The 25150-nt window shown below is 43.2% G+C and overlaps 1 protein-coding gene across 2 annotated transcripts in view; it reads left to right on the plus strand.

The window, feature by feature from the left end:
• The first annotated feature begins 14992 nt into the window (after positions 1-14992).
• Positions 14993-25150, plus strand: part of DEPTOR (DEP domain containing MTOR interacting protein) — a 79965-nt gene continuing 69807 nt past the window's right edge. The window contains exons 1-2 of one of the 2 annotated variants that reach the window (XR_007199925.1): positions 14993-15098; positions 15230-15325. Coding sequence is in view for 1 of the 2 variants with exons in the window: in XM_048286539.1 (XP_048142496.1) it covers positions 15240-15325 (86 nt within the window). In the remaining variant the exon portion in view is untranslated. The remainder of the gene's footprint in view (positions 15099-15229; positions 15326-25150) is intronic. The other variant, XM_048286539.1, reaches the window with a different exon arrangement.

Consider the following 25150-nt stretch of genomic DNA (forward strand, 5'->3'; position numbering starts at 1 on the left):
GCGTCTGGGTTTCCCCTCTATCGCGACATCCAGTAACGAGGGATAATTTGTTCGAGGATCACCTTGCTCACTGTTTGAGCAGTAGCGTTTACAGTTGGTATGGCTTCAACCCAGTAAGTAAGGTGATCAACAATCACTAATAAATATTTCCACCTTTGGACAGGGGGCATTTCAGTAAAATCAATTTGTATGCTTTGGAAAGGTCTAGTGGCCAATTCAATTCCCCCACTTGTATTCTTTTTCATAACTTTTCTATTTACCTTTTGACAAATTATGCAACTCCTTGTAATTTGATTAGCCAATTTGTAAATTCCAATGCATCCAAAAGTTCTAAGAAAGTTGTCTGCTAGAGCTTTTGAACCCCAGTGATGATTTTGATGAATGTTTCACAGGATTTCTCTAGCCAGATTTTTATTTTAAATTTGTCGGCCATCTGGCAAATGCCACCGGCCTTGTGAATCTTCTTTCCCTCCAATTAAAGTTAATTCGTGTTTTTCTTGATCGTTAAAAATGGGTGTGGGTAAAGTGCTGTTTGTTAAAGTACTGTCGATGTTATTGGGAGGTGTTTTCACCTCCATTACCTTCTCTGTTGTTTCTACAGCTGCTTCCTTAGCTGCGAGGTCTGCAAGAGCATTTCCCCTTGCCTCTCTCGTGTTCCCTGTTTGATGTCCTGGAATGTGTACCACTGAAATCACCTGAGGTTGTTTAAGTGCTTCCAAAGTCTTTAAAATCAACTCTTTATGGAGGATGTCTTTTCCTTTGGTGTTGAGGAACCCTCGCTCTGTCCAAATTTTGCCAAATGTGTGGACTACCCCATAGGCATACCTCAAGTCCGTGTATGTGGTTCCGATGCTTCCGGCTAGTCTGTGGAGGGCTTTTTCAAGGGCATATAATTCGCACACTTGAGCTGACCAAGTAGCTGGTAACTTTCCTTTTTCTAAAACTTGCATTTGAAGCCCATCTACAACAGAATAGCCAGAGCATTGTTTCCCATCTACAACTTGGGATGACCTGTCAATAAAAAGGACTTCTCCTTGATCAAGGGGGCAGTCCACTAGATCTTCCCGAATTTTTGTTTGTAAGTCAATTATATCATTACAATTGTGTTCAAGGATGTTTTCAGAGGGGGTTCTGTAAAAAAATTGAGCTGGATTTTGGATTGAGCAAGTAACCAAGCTCAGGTGATCAGTATGCATTAATACAGTTTCACATTTCACCATCCTTGGATCTGTTAACCACTCGGAAGCTTTCTGACTCAAGATGGTCCTTATTGAGTGTGGTGTGTAAATGGTCAACTTACACCCAAAGATGAGTTTTTGGCTCTCCGAAACTAGGGTGGCTGCTGTGGTGATAGACTGGATGCAGACTGGCCATCCTCTTGACACTGGGTCTAACAACTTTGAGAGGAAAGCAACTGGCTTTCTGACTCCACCCCAGTCTTGGGTCAAGATGCCATAGGCGATTCCTTTCTCTACACTGACAAACAGGTCAAATGGCTTTTCTAGGCAAGGTACGCTTAAGACTGGTGCCTTTGTCAATTTCTCTTTTAGATTTTGCAGTTTTTGATTGTCTGATTCTGTCCAATTGATGGGTTCATCTTCGGTTAATTTTTCATGTAAGAATTTAGCAGATTGGGTACACTGGTTGATCCACAGTCTGCAATACCCAAACAAGCCTAATAATTGTCTGACTTCCTTTTTTGTAGTTGGAGGTGATACATTTAGGATCCCTTAAATTCTCTCGGCACTCAGCTTTCTAGTGCCATGGCCAAGTACATGTCCTAAATATCTCACCTCCTGTTGGACGAATTGTAATTTTTGTTTTGAGACTCTCAAGCCATTCTTCCCCAGAAAATTTAATAATTGAATAGTGCCCAATCTGACTGTGGACTCCTGCTCTCCGGAGAGTAGCAGGTCGTCCACATACTGTGTTACTTGTGTCCCTGTAGGTGGAGAGAAGGAGCTTAACAGGTCCTCTAGCTCTTGACCGAAGAGTGTTGGTGCCTCGGTGTAACCTTGAGGAAGTCGAGTCCAGTGCAGCTGCTGCCTCCTTCCAGTGTCTGGATCCTCCTATGTGAAAGCAAAGATGTCTCTGTAATGAGAATCTAGAGGACATGACCAGAATGCATCCTTGAGGTCAATAACAGAGAACCAGGTATGCTCTGGCTGTACTTGGCTTAGAAGGGTGTAAGGATTTTGTACCAAAGGGTACCTGGTTTGAACTCTCTTACTGATCCCATGCAGATCTTGTACCAGCCGAAAGGTCTTATCTGGTTTCTGGACAGCCAAAATTGGGGTGTTGTAGGGTGACTTGCAGGTCTCAAGGATCCCATCCTCTATGAGGTCCACAATGACAGGTTTTAGTCCCGGTCTTTTGTATTTAGAGTGGGTACTGTGGTACTCGTATCAGTGTCAGAAAGTAGTTGGATGGTAAGGGGTGTGAGATCCATTTTACCTCTGGTTTTAGGCCTTGCCCAAACTATTGGATTGATTTCTTTTTCATCTGTCAAAGATAAAACAAACAGTTTAGTTTTCATTTGACCTCCTTGAGGTACCACTCCGATTTTAAGTGGTACTTGGAAGTCCCGGCCTAATAGGTTGGCACCTGCTTGAGGCAAATACAGAATATCACCTTTATGGGTGCATTCATAACCGGCAATTGTCACATCCTTTACCAGAGGAACCGCAAAGGTTTCTCCTTTGGCTCCATAAATGTTTAAAGTGCTTGTTGATATTGTACATCCTTTGGTTTGTTCAGTGACACAGGTCCTTTCAGCGCCTGTGTCTACTAAAAACTCCATTGTCTGTTCCTAGGGACCAACTTTTAATTTTATCAAGGGGTCTTGTAGATAATTCTGTTTCCCCAGATGGTAGAGCCCCTGACATCTTCAGTTATTTAATACCTGGCCCTCCATTTGGAAAGCCTCTTGATCTCTTAATCTTTTAAAACAACACCAATGGCCATGGGCCTCTTTATTACAGTACGTGCATGTGATTCTTCTGGGTCCTGAGGTTTCAGAGGTATATTGTTGTGGGGATCCCTCAGAGGTTTTCTTTTGGAGAGAAGGGTTAAAGGAGGGGTTGTTTCCCATGTTTAACATAACTTTGGCTTTGGTTTTTATTCTTTCCTCATCTCTCCTAACATATACTTTTTGTTCTTCCTCCAACAACTCATCCAGTCCTCTCTCTGGGCACTTTTCCAATTTCTCTAATTTTCTTCTGATGTCAGGCCAGGAATGCAATATGAAGTGGACTTTTAGCATAGTTTTTCCACCTTCACTTTCTAAATCAATTTCAGAATACAATTGAATGTTATTCCTCAACCGAGTCATCCAAGCGGTAGGGGACTCATCTTTTTCCTGTTCCCCACAAAAAGCCTTTTTCATGTTGTTAACACGGGGAACAGCCACTTTGATTCCTTTAACAATTAAATTCCGGTAATCAGTCATGTACCTCCTTCCCTCTACTGAATTTGGGTTCCAGTTAGGATCGGTTATGGGTAATTTGTGTTCGCCAATTGGACCTTGGTTTGTATTGTTTTCTCTGTCCCATATGTTTACTCCTGCGGCTCTAATCATTTTCCATTCCTCAACGGTGAACAGAGCTTGGAGGATAGATTGCATTTCCCTCCAAGTATAAATGTTAGGGCCGAGGAATTGGTCAAACTGTTCTGCAAGACCCACTGGGTCAGTTAACAAATTTTTCATTTCCTTTTTAAACTCTCGTACTTCTGACGATGCCAGTGGTACGATGACATAACCAATTCCTCCCTGAGCGCCTCCCACAGGTACCTCTCTGAGGGGTAAAATTTGGGAATCTTGGGGTGCGCTAGAGCAGGTGGGACATTCAGGTGCTTTAATGGACTTCTTTCTAGTACAGAAGGCTGGGCCCTTCTGGCTAGAAAGAACTTCACGTTCAATTTTTTTCTTTTGAGAGTTAGAGGTAACAGACACTTCCCCGTTTATCTCCATTTCATTTTCGCTTTTACTTTCAGAATCCCCTTCGGTTGATTGGATCAGTGGAGGAAAAACTCTTTTACATTCAATTTGGACTCTCTCCCTTGGAGGAGTTGCTGGAGGAAGGTGGTCTAAGGGATCCCATTTTGGTTTATTTAATTTCTTTTTAGATTTCTCTTTTGGTTTTTCTAAAATGGTAGGACCTTGTTTGATTCTTCTTGAATTTGGTTTGGTTTGGTTTGTTCTCTTTCTGGTTTTTCCCAATATCTTAACCAAATTTTTGCATATTCCAATTCATCAGGATCTTTTGAGGCTCTGTAATGCACACAGGAATAAAGTGCCCTGCAGAGCCATGCTTCTGAGGACCCATGTTTTGGCCATGTAAGGCCATCATGTCTGATCTTACGTTTTGGCCATTTAAATACACAGTACTGAATCATTTGATATTGGTCTTTTTCTTTAGTTATTTTTCTCCCATTCAGTTAACATCTGCCCTAGTGGGCTGTCAGGGAGAATTTTGTATTTCTTAAAAGGGTTGTTCCTTTTGCTATTTGACTGCCCCATTCTGTTAGTTTAGGACAAACAAATAGCTGATGAAAAATTCCCTTTTTTAAATTAAATCAACTAAAACCAATATAATTTAATACTTAGAACAATATAAACGACAATTTGTGTAATGTAATAAGCAATAAATCAAGACTTTTTAGCAATTAGAAATAACAATCCACTGAGAAATTAAGAAAATTGGTAGGTCCACGGGAGAAGTAAAAATTAATTTAAATAATATTTTATAATAAAGACTCTAATGGTAAAGAGAATAAACACGACAATAGAATAACGATCTAATGCAAATATAAGAAAAAATGGCGGATCTCTGGGAAAATGAAATTAATTATAAATATCTATAATTTACAATAAAAATATTATTGTGATTAGGATAAAAGCAACGACTGAATACCACAGCGGTACTTTCGGATTAAAACAAATAATGAAAACTACTGTGACAAACCACCAAATGATTTGGTCGAAAGCCACCAATAAAATTAAAGAACTTGCTAATATGCTATACAACAGTCCAGCTAAAATACAATCACACATATGACTAATTAAATCTTAAAATCTAAAGTGCTAAAGGTGTGTAAAATAAATAATTTAAATTCGGCAGTAACGTCAGTAGTGGTGGCCTCTCCGCTCAAGGGAACTTAAAATGGTGGCCCTGCCCGCCGAAAAGAAGGAAATTTAAAATGGCGGCCCTGCCCACCAAAAGGAAGAAAACTTAAAATGGCGGCCCTGCCCACCAAAAGGACACGAGAGAAAAAGAGGTTAGAGAGTGGAGTGTCCTTCTTGGTTCTAGACCCGAGATGGACTAGGGATACGAAAATGTAAAACGTACTGGAGTTGCGCGCACTCCCAAAAGAGGTAACACATATGCTGCCACACTGATTTCGTGATAAGCTGGGGTAAACCTGAACAAGCTGGTATCCAGCCTCATTCAGAGCTTCTCCCAGTCTCAGCCAGTCAGCCAGGACATTCATTGCTGCACAGCGTGTCCGCACAGTCTAAACACTGGTGCAACGGGTGGGAAGGTGCTGTGATGTCTGTTCCCGCTGGCATGAAAGAGCAAGCTATTTTTTTCAAGAATGTAATAATTACAGGAATCGTTTTAAATTTAGAGTATATGTCAGGCAGCCATGTTAGTTCATGCATGAGTACATCATTAAAATCTTTTGCTCCCTGTACATTATTTTCTGGGTAGATCTCCAGAGTGCTTCTACCACAGCAAAGCCTGTAATTCAGACCCAGATGATTTTGCTAGTTGGGAAAATTAACAGCAATACTTTACTGCAGGCCCTAAAATTTAATCACATAAAAGATCTGCTGCTAGAAATATTTGAAATGGTGTTATCATTAATATCTAGGAGTTACATGAGATAAATGCAAATAAATGTAATTTTTTTAATACTGTGTAGAGAATTGTGTGGCTAATTTCAAGGCTCAGTCTGGAGACCTTTTTAATAGTGACAACCTAAATATCACTATGTGTCATCTGGCAAGTTATCCCATCATCTCACTTCTTGACTAGCTACTATCTGCAAAGTAGTAACCTCAGAGAGTGGGTGATTTTTATTTAATCTATTATGAATTTTTAAGGCATTGCTAGGGATATGTACTACAAATATTTCCCAGCAAACTACATACTTACACTTTCTATATTAATCTAAAATAAATAAATAGATTAATCAAATTCATGTGAAAACCATAGCCATTTTATGCAAAATATTTTTAAAAACCCAAACAGGAAAATGCATCAAGTATTCTATTGATAAGAGAATACAGTGGAGGAGTATAGTGGCACAGAAAAATGACAGTGAAAAATAGCAGGATGAAAACTTAAATGAGAAGAAGCCAATATAGGAAAAGCTCATGTAACAAAGCGAGCAGAAGCCTTACATGGGAAAGAATAAAATGCAATACAAATGAAAACATTATAAAAATTCTGTCCAACAAACTTAATGCTGGAATGAGCTACAGAACAAATATCTGATTCTCCTTCATTCCAGGTGTTTCTCATGTTTCTGCTTGTAGGGCCTTCTAGTTTCACTCTCAGTTGTGATGAATAATGAGATCTCAGGTTGTAACCATCTGAGAATTACCAGTTCACTCAATTTTGCCACTCTCCACTTCCTTCCTGATGCTGAAATGTTAGATGGGCAGGCTATACCCTTCCCATCCTGCTCCCCAATATACCTAGAAGCCTTTCTAGTCCCATGCCCTTTTTAGCCCCAAACCATCAACCTGACATGGAAGTGGAAAAACTCTGCAGACATCTCTGCAGGAAACATTTTGTTCTGAAGATTTCCATCTACCCCTCTCATCAGGTACTGGGGCCTATGCCTAAAGCATTATATTTTTGAAATTTTTCTGTGAAGATGCTAACCATCTCTATTTTTTTCTCCTGCTGCTGAATAATGGAGTTTGTCATGAGGACAAACATTTTTCCATTGTAATCACTGTGTCAATGAGTAGCTGGAATTTTTTTCTTACAACTCTGTGAGTAATGAATAGTAGTGAGTATATCACAAGGGCTATCAATGTCTTGAGATGCTGGACAATTTGACGTCATGTGGTAGGCTATAACTGGGACAACACGAGTAACTTTCCATTCTCAGATTCCCAATCACTGTTGGCTCAGTAAAGTAAGTTCACTGCCTGTACACTTAGGAGAGATTCTTGTCTTCTCATCTTCTCCTGTCTAAGTGTTGGAGACTGGGTCATCAGTTTTGACACGGACCTTATCTAACGGAATTGCCTCTCCCTGGGACATTGATCAGTAGGTGGATGAGGAGGCTGCTGTCATCATGAACTGCTTCAGAAGAGATCCTGTGTGAGGCATGAGAGGAAATACTGCCCTCTTTGGAGACCTAAATGAGTTTTCATCCAAAATTTAATGATTTGAATGAGAGAAACATCAAAGGCAATTTAAAAACTTACAAAGCTTTAATTAAAATTTCTATGCAGGTTCCATTCCTGGGGGAGTGCACACTGGGATCTGCCAAATTGTGTTATAGAAGAAGTACAGGTTTAGCTGATCCTGTTCTATGGTGGGGATGTGCAGTATTGGTCTTCTGAGATGCTTCCAGGTGAGTTTTCTATATTGACATCTTTAAGTGTGACAATTTGGAGGGCTCCTCTCCAGAGAGAGAAGTCAGTGCAGATAGGGAGGGAAGGTCTTGTGTCTCTGACAGTTGCTGTGAAGCCAGTGTAATACAGGGGGAAAAGGTCTGAGGGACATCACAAAGAAAAATTATTCCTTCCATCCCCTACCTCAGCTGGGCTTTAGTGATGCCGTTCCAGCTTCTTTCCCTCTGTTTTCTTCAGCTCAAGTCCTACTTATGTTTTTAGTGGGATGCTTTCCCCACCAATCCTTTTTTTCTCTGGTGCCATTTTATCCTCATTTCACCCCTCTTCCCTGTGGGAATGCACCTTGGTGAAATTTTCTTCTTGGACACAAGAACTACAGACTGATTTTTACATGCTTTTTTTTTCTGCTGAGGTGTTGAGGGCAGAATAGTCTTCCCACTATAGTTCAGCCCTTGGCAATATTGTTTACCAGGTTCTCTATTTCAAGAAACCTGAATTTGGCCTTACAAGAAAACTTTGATACGGTTCTGTTTCATCCCAGTTCTGTCTTCCGTGCCTCCTTCCAACAGTTTCTTTGGCATCCAGTTACCCTGATGCAGGGCTGCAGAACTCTTTCTCCATTGTTGCGGTGAGCCAGGAACAGCCAAATCACATTGGTTTAATGTTTCCACAGCCCAAAAGCCTTGAGCATTCAAAAGACTTTGAAAAATATGTAAATCAGTGCCTTACCATTGGCCGCAGCCCTCCCCTCCCCTTATTTCTCGTATTGTGTTGTCTTCCAGAGAGTTCTATGCTCCTCGGTATCTAATTGCCCCTTGTTACTCCTCCCCGCCTACCCCCTTCTCCCATTTGCTGTAATTCCTTCTCCCCGCCTTGGTAACACCCCCTGGCTGATGTTCCATTGGTTACTGTGTGTTTTCCACGCCCACACTGTGGGGTACAAGACCCCCTGCAAGACACGTTGCTTCGGCTTTCTCCGGGGCTTTTTGCTTTCAGGGGAAGTGTTTCACCCCACGAAGGAGCCCCTCCACTTCTTTCCTGCCCCCTTCGCGCGCCCTCGCCATCGGCGGGCAACGCCAACCCGAGCAGGTTCTTCGCCTGCCCTCCCGCGCCGCGCTCGGATTCCGTCCTTCCCGCTCGGAGCAGGCAGAAGATAGCCCGGTGCCGGGACAGCGTGCTAGCCGGATGGCACCGCGGCACTCCGTAAAGAATTCTGGTTCTCGATAGCACTAAAGATACCTTCTCTTCAGTTCAATAAAGGGACTGGTGATAGCTGATCATTTTGCTGATCATTTTGCTATATCTCAACACAATGCAGATTCTGATTTATTTTGGAATCATGTTGTACTGAGTTAATCTCATTGCTTTAGCACTGTAGGACGTCCAGAAATATTTTGAGAGCCTAGGAAGTCCCAGACAAATGCTTGCAAAGTGCCTTCATGAAAGAGAATATTGACTTAGCCAGTTTCACTGACTTTTTAATTTTTCATTTTTACTAGATTGGGCAGTTATTTTTTGTATTCATTGGGGAGGGAAATAAATGATGGAGTAAAATATGTTTGTGTTTTTAATTGTGTGCAGAGGTTGTATTGCCTAAAGATTATTCTTTTATAAAATTAGCTTAATTTAACAGTATTTTTCTTTTGTGGACCATCGATTAACTACAATTTCCTAATTGGCATTTTCATACTTAAATTCTTGAAGGGGCCACAGGGTGGCAGAACGGTTAAACACTGGCAACAGTTCTTTAAGTGGACATGGACAAGAGTGAGGCATGCCAATGTAGCTGCTGTGGTGATTATCCCAGTGGAGCTGAATGATGCCATCGGTTTGTAGCATTGGCGATGTCCCGCAGCAGTCGTGGCACGTTGTCAATGTGCTGTGCTGCTGCCTGTGTCCCAGGGAGGTCTGTCAGCCGGAGGAGCAGCTTCACTGGCATGTGTTTCTCAGCCACGGGATGTCTCTCTGTGCCCCACAGCCTCACCTAATGAATGACAGGGTAGGATGTGGTGAAGGACAGAGACAATGCTGAAGCCTCATTAGTCTGTGAGGAGGACTGTGATTCTGTGCCTCATAGATGCAGCTGTTTGGCATCCGTCAAACTGTTAGGCTCTGTTCCTGCTACCAGAACCATATATCCCCAGAGACATGCACACTGCATGCTTGCACCCACCACCTACCCCAAGGCCTGGCTGTGATGCTCACCCTAGGAAACAAAGAGCCAGATCCCCTAAGGCAGAGTGTGCTCCATAATGGGCAGCGTGGAAAGAAAAATAGTCAATGGAAACTTGCACTGAGAAGCAGGAATAGGTAGCAGAGGACTTGTAGGACACTAAGGTATCTTAGACTGAATCTCAGCTGTTAGGTGTTGTCTCCCAAAGAACAGGAAAACCAACCCATGCCTGAGTGTTCAGGGCTGATCACAACTCAGTGTCAAACTGCCAGTTCAAGCCACAGTGCTTTAAGTAAACATTTTAAGTCTTGCAACCAGACATCAGAGCGCATTAACACAGATGCGGCTGGCGGACAGCTTAAGAAGCTGGCTTTTACCATTGAGCTAGAAAGTGTTGTCTTCACACTTGAGAAGTGGTTTAGAAAGCAGTTCCTTTTCAGCTCTTAGTCACACTTCCCAGCTGACTCACACCTCCCAGTCCATGCATTAGGCTGGATACTACACAAGTCTAGAACTATGACTAGGACTAAATATATGATACAGACGTAACTCTAGCTGAACAAGTTCATAATTGCTGTTGATTAAAAGGAAGAATAAAATAAAGAGAAAACAAACAAACAAAAAACTACTGGAAATACATAAGAACTTCTTTAAAGATAAACCTGAGATATCAGACAGGTTTACAGGTGCTTTTTGACTTGTAAATATTTTTGTGATGCTCAAAATTAGAAATCATTGCACAACAAATGAATGTATGAAATAAGAGGAATTAGAAAATATTCCAGGTATAATAAAGTAAGGGGACTTGAGTGGACAGAACAAATGTCAACATGCATTGGGTAGTGCAAAATGCTGGTTTAACAGAGCATACTGTCAACTGGAATTATTTGGGTTACTGGTCTAATGCAAATTTCTGATCTTTTACCTTATTATAGCTGCTTGTTTCTATAAAATACTTACCTGCTCACAAGAGCAAGCACTAAAGCAGGTACCCATCTCTTGGTCATGCCTTAGCTGTCAGTCTGCACAGGAACCTCGCTACCTCTGTCTGGCCTAGTAAGTGTTTGAATATTTAATGCAAAATGGAAAAGCTGTGTAAGGACAGGCTTAGAAAACCCCTTTCAGATTGTCTCTGCATATCTCAGGATCAAAATGCGTTTTTCTCTGCACTTCAGCTCACTATTGTAACAACTACCAGGTCAGTGACACATGAAATATAAGAATCTAAACAGATATGAGTCTCACTCTAGTGCTCAAAAGTTGGACGGACGGTGAAAAATTCCTTTTGTTATCGTGGAGGCTTTTGCAGGAACTTGGATGCAATAATAGAAAAAGAGAAGTTTAAAACATATCCTTTTTCTTCTTTCTTTTTTTTTTCTGAAAACTTACTAGCTTTTCCTGTGGTTTATCACGAGACTAAAATTAGCTTGGTGAGATGCATTCTCTCCTTTGAATCATACAAGCACTGATTCTTATGAGCAGTTCCTAGCAGGCAACTTAAATGGTTCAAACTTAGAGCAGCAGTGAATGTAATCTCTGCACTTCCATGTATGGGAAACACTATTGTACATAGCCTGAAAAGAGGAGGGGAGATTGGACAATACCTGGTAGTTCTTATGGTTCCCCTTCCCAGGCCTCTAGTGCTAAGGAAGTCAACCAGTTGAAACACAAAGACAAGTGAGCTCTCTTTGCAAATAAGCATGGGAATATAGGAAAAAACCTTCACACTAAATTTCCATGACTATTTCAAGAGCTACTTAAATAAAAGGCCAACTTAAAAGCCAAAAACCATTTTGTATTTGTCTTTCTCAGCAAAGAGAGTGACCAAGTATTTTTAAATTTGGTGTTTACATAATGCTGTCTCTTATGCAAAAGATGTTAGGAAAAAAAACCCCACAACCATCCAACAGCTTACCTGCTAATACCTTTTGTTCCTGAAGTGCTTCACCATCTTTTGCATCTGTGTCATTTTCCTGTTTAAGAAGCTCTAGTCATCCCATCAGCAAGGGAAAGCAAAGAACTTTATATGGGACTCAAAAACAAGGATATAGGAGAAATGAGAAATATATACATGAATACTTGTAATTCTTTCATGAGGATGTCTTGTGTTAGAATAAGCTTGCAGAAGATTGATTAGTGAGACTAAAGAATTAATTTATCAAATACCAGATTAATTTATTGAGTCAAAATGTAGGCCACAGATACAATAGCCTTCAAAGCAGTGAAAGCAATATTCTTATTTCATTATGTAAACATCTAGTGTTTCACCACTTGAGCATTTACTAAACGAGATAAGAAAGTTTATACAACTTACTAACATGTTTTCTAAACCTAGTCCTCTAATACAATGTGCCTATTCATGCATGAGGTTCCACAGAGTGTTGTGACCTTGGCAGTTCAAGTGTGCAGCCTTATACCTTACTGCATGCCAGAGAGCTTCTAGTGTCATCAAAACTCACTGGAAGACACTGAGCTTCCCCTCACACCTGTGATACCAACCTTCCAGCAGACCTATACAGCTTTTGTTACTCTCTTGATGTTGTGGAGGACAAGTTTTGAAGCGTCCCAGGGCTCTAGCTCAAAGATCTCTCATGCTTTTGGCTGAGGAATGCCTTACTGTTGGCTAGCTACCTTCATCTCACTTAACTTCAGCCATGCTAAGGTAAAACTCATGTATTCATATCTAAAATAGGTACCGACTTCTAATATTGATCCTATATCTGAAAAAAGAAATCAATCTACTTCCTGGAGGTTGTCTCAGAGGGATGCCTCTCTCTCTCTCTTGCTGTCAGGATTTCAGACTCTGCACATGCTGTCCTACCACTTAAAGGAGTGTCTTAGTCTTCATGACCAGTCTCCCTTGGGAGGAAGGGTGAACACAGCCTAATTTTTTGCTAGACCTTATGTTCTATAGCAGTCTGTAGATTAAAAACAAGTTGCAAACATCCAATCAGGTTATTCTGTGTAGCTTTTTCCTGGCTTTTGGCTGAAATGTGACCCTTCAAGGTTATGTCAATTAACCTTTTTGGGTGACAGCAGGCTTGGAGTGACTGATAGCCAATTCCTTCCTCTCAGGATAACTGTAACTGTAAGAAATTTCAGTGTGAACATGTGGAACAAATTACAAATGGGATATCAGTGTGCAAAGGCCAACACAAAATTCTATAATCATTAAATAATCCAGTACAGGAATTTGCACTGGCCTGCATTTTCCAAGTTGCAGAACTGTCCAAGGAAAGATATGGATTTCAGGCTGCAGTTCCATAAGCACCCTGTCGTGATACCTTGTCACTGCAGAAAGACAGCTTCTTCTCCCTCTTCCACCTCTTTTGTTCCTGTTTCAAGCTGCTAAGGCCCACTCTACCTTGGTGTCGGCTCTGGCACTCATTGCACCCTGCAACCATCTGCGCAGCTCTGCTCACTAGCTCAGAAGAAAGTTCTCCACTTTCTGGTACTCTTCTGCCTGTTTAGTGAATTGAATTGCAACAAGCAGGGGTCCTCAAAGTGGGAAAACCAACATAAGACACATTGCAGATTGTCCTGCCAGAGCCTGGAAGAACAGTGTATCTCCTTTTAGCAACAGTGAACGGATGAAATCAGCCAAACCCAGGTGACAGAACCAAGGAATGTCTGCAATGTACGCTCCCTTGAAATTGTCTTTCCTTCATTCATGTGATAAAGTGCTTGATAAAAATTATTGTGTACATTCTTTGTCCTAAAGATTAGGTCAGATGAGATGGTTGTTTCAATTCCCTTTTTGTTCCGAGCTCTGTGAATCTGTACTTCGTATGTTTGCAGTGTGAGGGGAATTAGAGGGTGTTCGCAAGTATTCAGATTAAATGTGTGTCTTCCAAATTTACAGAAAGTAATCTCAAACTGTAGTGCTTACAGTCCTGAGATGTCCCTGTCTCTGGCTCAAATGAAACGAAGGCAGATTGTGCTTTTCTCCTTTTGCCGTTTACAGACCCTAGTGCTCTTTGAGACCCACAAAGGTGCATTAAACTCTACTGGATTGAACCAAAGGGCCATCTAGTCCTGTGTTCATCTCAGTGGCTATAAACAGATGCTTAGGGAGCAGCAGGGAAAGCACATATGAAATGTCACACAAGTGCTTGCCTTGTGAGACAATTATTTTTAGAACAGAGAATTCCCTGAGCTGGATGTGGCTGCTGTTAGCTTGGTAACCCTATGTAGATTTCTTTTCCAAGTATTTTTCTCCTTGGTTCCAAGTCCATTCTTTTACATCCAGAGTCACCTTTGGTAATAAATGCCAGAAGTCTACTATGGGCCATGTAAACAATACCTTCTTCCCATTGTCTGCACTCTGGTTACTACTAGGTTCCCTTGATTCATTCTTAGTTGTTCTTGTGGTTCTATCATTTTGGTTCTGAATCGATGACAGTATTGCAAGTACTTTAGCAGACACAATTTCCATGCACACAGAGTATGTGCAGGCAGAAATAAAGGCAATGAGTAGGCAGTCAAGGTATTACATGTGTTTGCAAGTGAAAACCATGGCTAGACCACTGCAGAAGATGCCTCCTCCTGGACTTCATTAAAGAAAAAGCCGACCTTTTTTTCCCATCAAAAATGTTGACAGTGTTCCTGACCTTGCAATTTATTTCCCGTTGCCAAGACAAAATGTTCCTCTGCCCTCAAGAATTCTGCATCCTCTGTCGCCTGGAGACAAAGAGTTGACGTGAGGAGGGGACCAGGGTCTGAAAATAACCCCTGGATGGCAGATAAGCAGAAACGTGAACAGCAGGAGGGCAGTAGGAGTTTTTGAGGGTGAAACCCCAGATCACCAGCTCCCTCCCTTTCTGCTGTCCGCCCCGCGCTGCATCTCCAGGGATCACTGCCAAGGCGCAGCCCGCGCTACCTGAGCGGGCAGCAGTCGCATCTCCGCCCGTGCAGTCGGATCGGCTTCTTCCGAGCGCACGGCTCCTCCGAGCAGCCCGTCCTCCCGGCAGCCCCGCGTTGAAAGGAGGACGCGGGACTTTGCACCCGCGGGAAGGGAGCCACGGGCGGGGAGCGCTGCGCTCCTCCGTGCGCGGCCGCCTTCTGCCTCCCGAGCCGGGGCGGGCGGGGAGGGGAGCGGCAGCAGCCGCTTGGCTCGCAGCCCCCGGCGGGGAGCCGGCCCCTTCCCGCGGGGGCAGCGCCGACCCTGCCGTGTGACAGCCGGGGGGGGCCGCTGCTGCCTTGGCGAGCGCGGCTGCGGCGGCGGCGGCTGCAGCCATGTGTTTCTCCGCCTGCCAGTGACACAATAACACGGGAAGCGGCGGGGGGGATCCGAGCCTGCCGAGGGGAAAAGTGACCTGAGGCGCTCAGGTGAGCTGGAGCTGCAGGAGGTGGCTGTCGCTGCCTGCACCCCCGCGAAGAGCTCCGCGGCCGCCGGGGCCGGGGGGGAGGCGCCCCGGAGCTGCCCGGTCCCCCCTCACCCGGCGGTGCTGTGCCCGCAGGCCGGCGGCGATGGAGGAGGGCATGAGCAGCATGCAGCAGAAAGCGGCGGAGCTGGAGCACATGGCCGAGGTCCTGCTCACCGGCGAGCAGCTCCGGTAAGCGGTGCCTTCCTCCCGCTTTTCCGGGGACGCGTACCCGGGGTCAGCAGCAGCCCCTCTGACGGCGGGAGAGGGAGGTTTGGGGGGCGGAGGGCGAGAGTCTGTGCCTGCGAACTTTCTTTGCACCGGCGCACCTGCCCTGCTTCCATCGCGGCCCCGGGCTCCGGCCCCGCTTTCAGCAGCGAGGAGGACGAGGGGGCCGCAGCCGGCGCTGCGAGCCCAGGGAGGTGAAGCACCGCACGGGGGGCTTCTGCCGCGGGTGTCTCTGCTCCCCTGCGTGGAACAGGAGGCGCTGGGGAGAGGCTGCTGCGTCACTAAAGGCATCAAACGGTGCAGGAGAGTGGCGTCTTTAAAGATTAAAAACCCCAAAGAAACCGTAAGCGATTAAGTGTCTCAACACCCCACGGAGAGCCGAGGCGAGCGCAGGGTAGCGCTCCTGCACAGCCCGGCCGGCACTGGCACCGGCGCCGGGCACTGACCCTGCAGAGCTGCGCCTCACTACAAGGGATTGTTTTTATTTTGCATCAGCTGGTCCCAGCAGATGGAAGAGGATCCCTACTGTCAATGCCAGCAGCAATTAACAGTGCTGTGTGAGTGGAGTTGTGAGCAGCACAGGAGCCTTGAACAAAAATGCCTGACTCAGTTAATTTTTAATTTCTGTGATGAATGCTGGATGCGTGCCGGCTGTACCTATACAGTACAGAGGAGAAAAAGTAATTTTAATAATTTCAGTTTGGGGATGGACCATCTTCTGATTCAGGAAGAAAAATCCCATTATAATGTGTTATATAAGTAGCTAGAAGGAGATGGTAAAAATATTTTCCCAGTAGTTTTTGCTTGAATTTTTTTAAACTTTTTGCTCAGATGCCAGATAAACAAAGTGATAGAAATGTTCTCTGCTTTGGGAGATACCATCATTGGTGCTAGTGTAGACACTGTTACTGTTTTCATCCACGAAGTCAGGAGAACTGTCACTTTGTGATGCACACCAGTGATACTCCTGTTTGGCAAGTAAATGTTAGTTTGGTGATCTGGCTCCAGTACACACCACTGCCTGCCTGCTCCAAGTTTGAGATTCTACTTAAAAGTAGCCTGAAGTGAAACTTAAGGTGACAGAGTGCACTGGCACAGGTCCTGCATGGTGGATTTGGTGCAGAGTTGTTCATCCAAGTGCCAGGTAAGAATCCTGCTGTTCCTATTTATGTTACCAGAAGTTGAAGATTTAAGGCTAATACAAAATAAGGATCACAATAATCTTTCTGTATACCTCATATTTAAATGTAAAAGCAAAAGCTTTGCAACCTTTCCCTAAGGAGAAACTGAGGAAACAGGCTCCAAGAATCAGGCTCCAAGAATCAGCTCATCAATGTTGCAATCAAGAATGATATTTGTGATTTTATTTATTAAGGTATCGAAACATGGTGGTCTTTCTGGGCAAGGTGATCTGCAGAAATAAAATAATTATTGCCCATCCTGTGAAGTTACTTATGGACATTCCTTCATGAATCTCTAAGAAGTAGCTTAGATCTTCTTGGAGGGTGAGTTTCTGAACAAGTCAGTGTGCATAATGTCTGGCTACTGCTGAACGGGGAGATCCACTCTCCTCCTGGCACTTTTCCTACTCCCCACTAGTGTAGTCTCACCTCCTCTTTGTTCCTGCTCATGTAACTTCTTGGACTTCTTGAAAGCAGATCCAATGTGGTGATTTGGTGGTTAGGTTAATTTTCTAACCTGCTGGCTTCCAGACGGCACAGAAGATAGGTGTTGGGAATATGGAACCAGGAGGAAGAAGTGGAGCTGGTGGAGAAGACAGAAGATTTCCATTTGGATAGCAGTGATCTGTTGGATCAGCTGGAACTGTATTGTGAAACTACGCCCAAAATTGTCTGCTACCCCAATTTTTTCTTAACTTCATTATGTTTTTCTGTTGGAATACTCTGTGTAAAGGATTTATATTCTTCAGTTTTCCAGGCAGTAAAAGCCACAAAATAAGTGATAGAAAACTGGCTGGCAGACAATTTTTAGCCAACCCTGCATTTAAAGTTTCCCTTTTCCTGTCCAAGATAAGCATATAATTGTTAATGCTAAATGAAAATGTGGAGTGTTTTCAGGATCAAAGACAGGCTCTATCATCAGCCTTTGGAGCAGGCAAACAGATATAGAAAACCAGCACACACATGCACTCAAGGAAACATGCTGTACTCTATTCTTAGTGATGCTTACAACTGCACGATAAGCCCCCAGTGGGAATGATGCAGCCAGACAGGTGATTATGTGTGTATTTGGGTGAAAGTGCATGCAAGATGAGCACATAACTTAGGAGTAAAAGTGTAAAATGAAACTGTGGGCATGGTGTTACTTACACAAACCCAACCAAACACAGGTATTTAAAGCACTCTTGTACTAGACCAAACAGCACGTGTGTCTAAACTCAAATACTTACCAGAGCTGCTTGCTTTAAATTCCTCGCGAAGTTCATAGTGCCTGTCTTGCTCTGGCCTCATGTGTTGCCTTATAGTTCTCATTCCCGTGGGCTGTTTCACATCTGTCCTTCTCTGGCAGGGATCTGACACAGTGAGGGTTAAAGTTGTCTGAGCAGCACCTTGGCAAGCCTGGCTTTGCACACTGGCAGTGCCTGTGGTGGGAATGGAAGCCCTGTGCACCCTTCCACTCCCTAGGCAAGTGCACAGTAGCTAGGGGAGGGAAAGGAGTAGGACAAAGAGTTTTTTCCTTCTCCTTGTTCCTGTCTCTTGGTTGCTTGTGATGTGTGTTTTGCCTTTGCAAGGTCAGGAGCCTCTGCCCTGGTGTGTGTAATGTCAGCTGGCACCCAGGAAGCTGGCTGCTGGCACAGGCTGTCATGTAAATCCTGGCCCATGGGTGGGATGATTTTTGGAAAAAAACCCAAGATCTTGAGCTATGTGTTAGATAGCATGGTGAATTTTTACATCTGGTAGTGTCCTTTGCCTCTATATCCAGTAGCTGTCTGAGCAAAAGCCTGACTCTTACTTAATAGAAGCATTAAGTTAATAGAAACATTAATGGTTAATAGAAACATTTTTTAAAGTGAGGACTTCTGAAGTTTGGCTCTTGGCAAGCCTTTAAATTATTAAGCTGACAGCTGTGAAGGAGAGCTGAAGATTTCAGCAGTGTGACACGCCAGAACAGACCCTTTGTCAGCTTCTGTTGCCATGCAGGAGATTAGCAAGAGCAAGGTGAGAGCTGGGATGGGCACGATCTGGCTGTGAGCTTTGGCACTGATGGTCCTGCAGGGACAAACTGTGGAGGCTCTGGCTGCCTGACAGCTCCAACCACCCAAAATCTCAGCTTTTCCCTCTGTTTTGCTGTAGATTCAGAGACCCTAAAGCTGTTCAGTGGTGAGCTCTCTCTTCTGAGGAGGTTGCAACAGCACTGCCCTTAAGAGGCTCCATAAGTTACAAGTGATGGATATGGAACTGTCTCCTGAAGAAACTGGGAGCTGTGCTTGAGACAATCAAGGGGCCTTTAGATTCCTCAGGACTGGGAGAGCCCTTTGAAGCCTCCACCCTGCTACATCCCTGCTGGCAAATCCATGCGTGGTACAGCCCTGGGGAAGTGAATGTCCCTGAGCTTCCTTGACCTTGCTGGGAGTGCTCGAAGGAAGGTGTCACATCCTTAGTGCTTTGGATAGTCATTGTTGGAAGCTTAATAACTGCACTACCGAAGTTGGTAAGAATTTTATCAGAAGCAGAGCAATTCCAAGCTCATTTCCCATACAGTTGAAGGCAACAGGTTGTGCCCATTTTAGCACTGTTTGGCAGAAGGATTAAAGTATTATGTCTGGGTTGGAGCACTGACAGGGATAGAGCTGATCTTGCCCTCTGGCAACCAGAAGAAGTTTCAGTGGGCATGTTTTGATATAGATGCTGATTCCCTAACTTACAAGTTAGGGGTGTCTGAAATCTCGTCTGCTAATTGTTTCTTGATGCTGGATTGTCACCAAAATCTTGTATATCTCCCAAGAGTCCCTCATTTCTTGCAGAAAATGTGCCTAGTAATTCAGGAATCCTCAGGCATCAGTTGACTGAGCAGCAATATTTAAACACCTATTATTGCCACTGTATATGTGGTGCAGTTCTCTGTAGCAGGTGTAACTTGAATGACATTAATGTCTCTGCAGACTTTTGGATCCATCTTTATCACCAGCTTTCACAAGAACCTACATCCTTCCCTATTCACACTTCTATTAACTAGTTGAGTAAATAATTATGAGACTTCTCTAGATGAGGCAGTGATTTTGATAGAATAGTTCTTATAATCAGCATTGTTTTTCTTTCTACTTAGAGAAATATGAAACATGTTTCTTAGAGATTTTTCTTTCTTTTGGAAGAGACAAAAGATTCAACAAAAATTTGTTTGCCTTTTTGTCAGAGTTGGTGTATGAGTTTTGTTTTACAAAGGTAAAAGGTTTTACATGGTAAACAGCTACACATTTTGAAGCTGTAAGACAAAACCAGTTTTCACTGGTCTTCCAAAGGTTTCACTTCAGGAACCTTATCACTTTCAGAAGCCATATTAGAGTGCATAACTTTCAGAGTCATTAAATTGTGAAGGATGGTAGCACCTACAAGTCCATAACTTTTTTTCTTATTCTGAGAAATAAACAGTCAACTCTTTTTCATGGTGGTAGGATTGAAAAGTTCATTGGCACTCTAAGATGCAGAAAGCCCATGGCATGTAAAGTGACAGTTTCTAGAGCAATGCCATCAAACGACCCTTAGTGTTCATGTATTACTATGATGCAGGATTATATAAACTGTATAGTTACAGATTTTATTAAATCACTATCACTGTGTTTGAAAGTGTGTTAAGACTCTGGTGTAAGCTTTGACTCTAAAAGGATTTGAGATATACAATTGTCTAGAGGTCACTTATTCTCAAGTCCTCAGATGTTAAACATGTATGCCGTTTGAAGAATTGACAGAATTTGTTAAGATGAGATTTTGTAATCTGCCTAAAACAATCAAATTTTGTACTTCCTCTTCAGGGGAGGATTATTTTTCTACCCCCTGCATATTTTTCTTGCAACTTCCTTCACCAGTGGTTGCATTTCCCTTAGCCAGGAGCTACTGATTGGGTTCGAAACTAACCCTGAAAAAAGTAAGTTTTCAGTTGTCTCACTTGAGAAGACCCTTGTATGCTGACTTCGTCAGGGTGGGTAGAACACAGAGATTATATCATTAGATCTCTGTGGAACAGACCCCTCCAGAAATCTCTGTCCAAATAATTTCCCTTTCACCAATTTGTTTTCCAAAATCAAGCAAAAAATCATTGGTTTTCTCTGTGGGGTTTCACCAGAGTGATACACTGAAAGAAAAGATGTCAAAGTGAAGGTGGATAAGGCTGCAAAATGAAGTGCTCTGAAACCAAGGTTTCCCACTAACTCTGCCCTATAACAACAATTTCAATTGCATAGTTTTATTACTGCATATGATTTAAATTTTAAAAAAAGTGTTTCAAATTTATATGCTCATTTTTTTCTAGAGTCTTTGATACGTGATGCACCCTTTCATGTGTTTCAATCTTGCCTATTGGTACTAATGCTAATGACAAGTCCCATCTGTGTATATATATGTATACATATATATATATATGTGAGATTCCTGGGCCAGGAGTTTCAATTTCTCATGTTCTTCAGTAAAATTGGGACTATTCAACCTTTCTAGAAATGAAGATGTAAGGCTTTGTTTCCTTAGTTCTTTCCTTTTAGCTATGCCTTTTAATAATTCAGTTGTTGCCATCAGCAGCTTTCCTCAAGTGCAGCTCAGAGATCAAGTAGTTAACAACGCATGTGCAAACAGTGATCGTTCTTTCACTGTGTATATAGGAAGGCAAATGTTGTATGAGTGCTTTGTGCTGTATATTTTATGTATTCCATTCCAGATGGAGTCAATCATTAACTTTTGTTTCAGGTTAGCAGAGATCAGCAGGCTAGTTGATGTGTATAGCATGCGCAATAATATTTTTTATATATTTCATGTTAGAGGAGCTGCCTATGAAAAAGTGAAGGAAACTTGTTTCGATGTTGATGGTCATGCAGGGAGGGCAGAATTAATGTGCCAAAATCAATCTTGGTTTGCGTTTACTACACGATCCCTGCTTCTGTGGGAGCAGTGGCCATAGGCTGGCACTGTGACAGAGAAGTCCTCCTATTACTTGTCATTATTATTTACTATTTGTGTAGTGATAGTGCCTAGGAATTTGAGCTATTTATCAGGTCCCAACAGGGGTAGCTGCTGTATGCTCTGAAGAAGAATAAAGCCCTTGCAGCACAAATCTTGGCTGCAGTTGGTAGCAGTGTCTTGCAGCAGTGGTGGGTTCTGAATGGTGAGGGATGGTCTGTGTGAAGCTGCCAAAGTGGGATTTCGTCAGCACTGGGATTTCTGGTTTGGGAGGTCAGACCCCAAGACCAGGAGTGGCATCCTGAAAGCACAGAGAGAAATAACTCCCAAGTGTGGAGATGCAGAGAAGCTACTGTGTACCGAAATGGGTAGGGAACTCTGGGTACTCTGTTCAGGAAAGGATCTTGCCCTTTTCAGCTCCCAGAATCACATCAGTAAAGTAAGAGACCAAACTGGAGCCAGGAGGGAGGTCAGCCAGCTTTTACTATTGTATAGTAAGGACAAGGACGAGGGAGGAACCAGTGCATCTCATTTTAATTGAGGTATTTCTTGTATCTGTAGACTCCAGTACTTTTTCAAGCATAGGACTCACAGAATTTCAGTGCTTTCTGTGATGTAGAACGTAAGAAAGTGAAGGGATATTGTCACAGCAGCAAATGTCAGCCTCTCTGCAGTCCAGCTAAACTCCTGAAACAGACTTCTTTAGCCCCGTCACTAAATGTCCAGGCACTGAGTGCCAGCTTGGTGGTAGGTCTGGGCTTGGGGTCTGCTCTCAGAAACAAGACATTCCCTTCTGAGGCTCAGGGCCTTCTAACTTTCTTGCTACTTCTTCTGCTTTTTATTTTCATAACCCTGGTATTGTTATTCTGCTAGCTCTCTTGGCTTCTACCATCCTGGCAGAGCAGACTTGTGTGGGTCCCTTTGCTAACTCACAGATACTTTTTTCCTATGTTCAAGGCTAGTCATCTCCTCAAAATAAGTGGGAAGAGGTTAAACTGATGAACTGACAAAGAGGATGAAAGCCTGGGGAAGAAGCAAGAGCTAATCAGCTTTGGTTTGTGTATATAGTCTTTGAAGAAGAACTGTGTTGAGGCTCTAAAGGTTAATAAAGACAGAAAGTGTAAAGCTTGACGTCTCAGCAGAACCACTGGCATTTGTCGAGGGAAGGATGCATTTCAAATGTTAATCATGGGTTTTTGGTTTTGTTCTTAAGCAAGATCAGGATATGTAAACCATATATTTTAAACAATTTTAATGTATAAACCACTGCAATTAAATAGGTGTTCTTGCCTTCTGGTTCCCTCCTCTGTGCTTCCCCTCCTTTGGACTAGCTTAAGCATCTCTGGACCATCACCATATGGTGACCTGCACTGGGGAAGTGATCAGCAGAGCTTTTGGGAGGCTGGTATTTCAGTTGAGTCAGTTTTTTAAACCAATTTACCACATGACCACAAAAAAGCTTTCTCTGAAGAAGTACAGGGAGAGAAATGGGTGCTGGCTTCACCCATGTCCCTGAAATATGTGTGGTTTGAGGCTGTGGTTTACTGATAGAGCAGATCTAGCTGTAGGCTGCTCCTGCCCTGCTCTTATCACTTCCCTTGCACTTAGCATGGGTATTTGTCTGGGATCAGAAGTGCAGGGAACTGAAGCAGCTGAAGCCAGATAAGAAAAATCTAACTTTCTAAACAGGTTCAGCATGAAGTCAGACCAGTGCCAATACTGGGGTGACGGAGCCAGCAGAAACACGTGGTCAAGTACAGGGAGAGGGAATTGTGGCAGCAGCCATTGCTGGGTTTGCTTGACCACCCCCTCAGGGCTTAATTGGCTGGATTCCTATTTAAAAATTTCAGAGTCCAGTAGAAGACAGATTGTAAAAGTGTTGTTGAGTTTAAAATACCCAATGCACATGCTATTACTGGACAGGAACAGAGACTAAGTTTGACAATGTTTTTTTTCTTTTGAGGCTTTTACCTTTCCTTCTGCACTCTTGTCACAGTATTATGCATGAATGGACATTCAAATACTGGCATTTCATGTGTTTTGAAATTTGTGCTGTGCAATTTGCCTGACCAGCTTATCACCAGTGTGACAGCACTACTTCAGAAGGCAACCCTGACCTTAATTATCAGCCTTTTACAGCTTCCATAGTTTGCGTCTTAGCAGTGCCTCAATACAGTAAATGCGTTCAGATCTCAAAGGTGCAGTTGCAAATAATTAAAAAATGTTCCTGATTGCACTTGCTAATTCAGAGCGAATATAGAAGCATGTTTTCACATCACAAGGCTGTAATTCCTCATTTCCTTGCAATTGTGTGGTTGAGTACATGGGCTACCACAGCTATGTCACAGGGATTTGCAGGCAGGTAAGAGTTTTCAGGTTTCTGTGAGGAACCAGGGGTAGGTCATGCTGTGGGTTTTGTACATTTACACATTGGGCTGTTGGTCCAATGTGTCTGGCTACTGCTGTAAAGAAGAGCAGCCCAATTCCCTTGGACTGGGGCTTCTGCTACATGGCTGGTGCACTGCTGGTGCATGTCTGAGCCCATGGTGAACAGTCTGAACCTGGCTCAGCCAGGTTATCATCATGTCAAACTAGCAGCAGTGACAGTGTAAGGGATAAGGTCTGCTGGCCTGAGGTCAGGGGATGGGGACCTTACAGTGGGATTGGCTTCTCAGGGAATCAGTTCTTGATGTTAAAAGTACAACTCTGCCAGTCCAGGAGCCCCTTCTCACCCCTTTCATCCATTCTTGCCCCGCTCGACGCTTGTTTACATGTCAGGTTTTTGGTAGAGGTCATAGCAATGCTAGACAAGATTTGGGTGACTCCATCCAAACAGGTCTGTGGCTATTTGGGTGAGGGGCCCTGCTCTATTAAGGCAGCAAGCACAGAGATGCTCACTTGAAGGTTAAAAATCAAATGACAAACTGCTACTAAATGGCTGATCAGAGCAAAAGCCAATGCACCTAAGAGATGGTGATAGCAAAGGTGGGAGCTTGAAAGTCAAGTATAGTAATACTGTGTTTGGTATGACAGAAGAGGAGAAGGCAGTGGAAGGAATTGGGGAGATGGACACCGTTATTCTTCTCAAGAGCTGTGGGAACTACATTTCCAAGCTGTAATGCTAGGTAAGATTCAGACAAGATGACGTTTGTTGAGGACAGTGCGTAGAAGAAGACTTGAGGTGGAAAATAATAGGGAAGGAGAATTTGAAACAGAACTTAAACTTTCTGAGGGAGTGGTATAGCTGTCCTGAAAGGGGCATTGCACAAGGAATCTGCAGCGACCAAAGTTCTGCTGATGCAGAGCTATCACATTTATCCCTTATGAATCTGATAGGCTGTACCTGATTTGGGAAGATTCTCCCACCCCCAGTAACACACAGGCTATCTAGCACAGTAGCCTTTGACTTTGTGTTCATGGTGGTTTGTGTGGGTTTGCTTCCTTGCTTCTCACACTAAGTACTGTTACCAAGATGGGTGTTTTTCTGTAGTGTTTCTGTTGGCGTTCAGCTGAACTGCTGTACAACCCCCCGCTCTGTGTCTGCACCACTTTCCTTCATATTAGGCCAAATGAGTTTATTGGCAGTTAAAAAGAAGTGTTTGTATGTCTTACCTGTTGCTCTTTACGTTGTGACTTGTGTCTTCAAGGCATTGTGGCTGCTTAG

This window comes from Corvus hawaiiensis, chromosome 26 (assembly GCF_020740725.1).
Source record: "Corvus hawaiiensis isolate bCorHaw1 chromosome 26, bCorHaw1.pri.cur, whole genome shotgun sequence".
NCBI classification, from domain to species: Eukaryota; Metazoa; Chordata; class Aves; order Passeriformes; family Corvidae; genus Corvus; species Corvus hawaiiensis.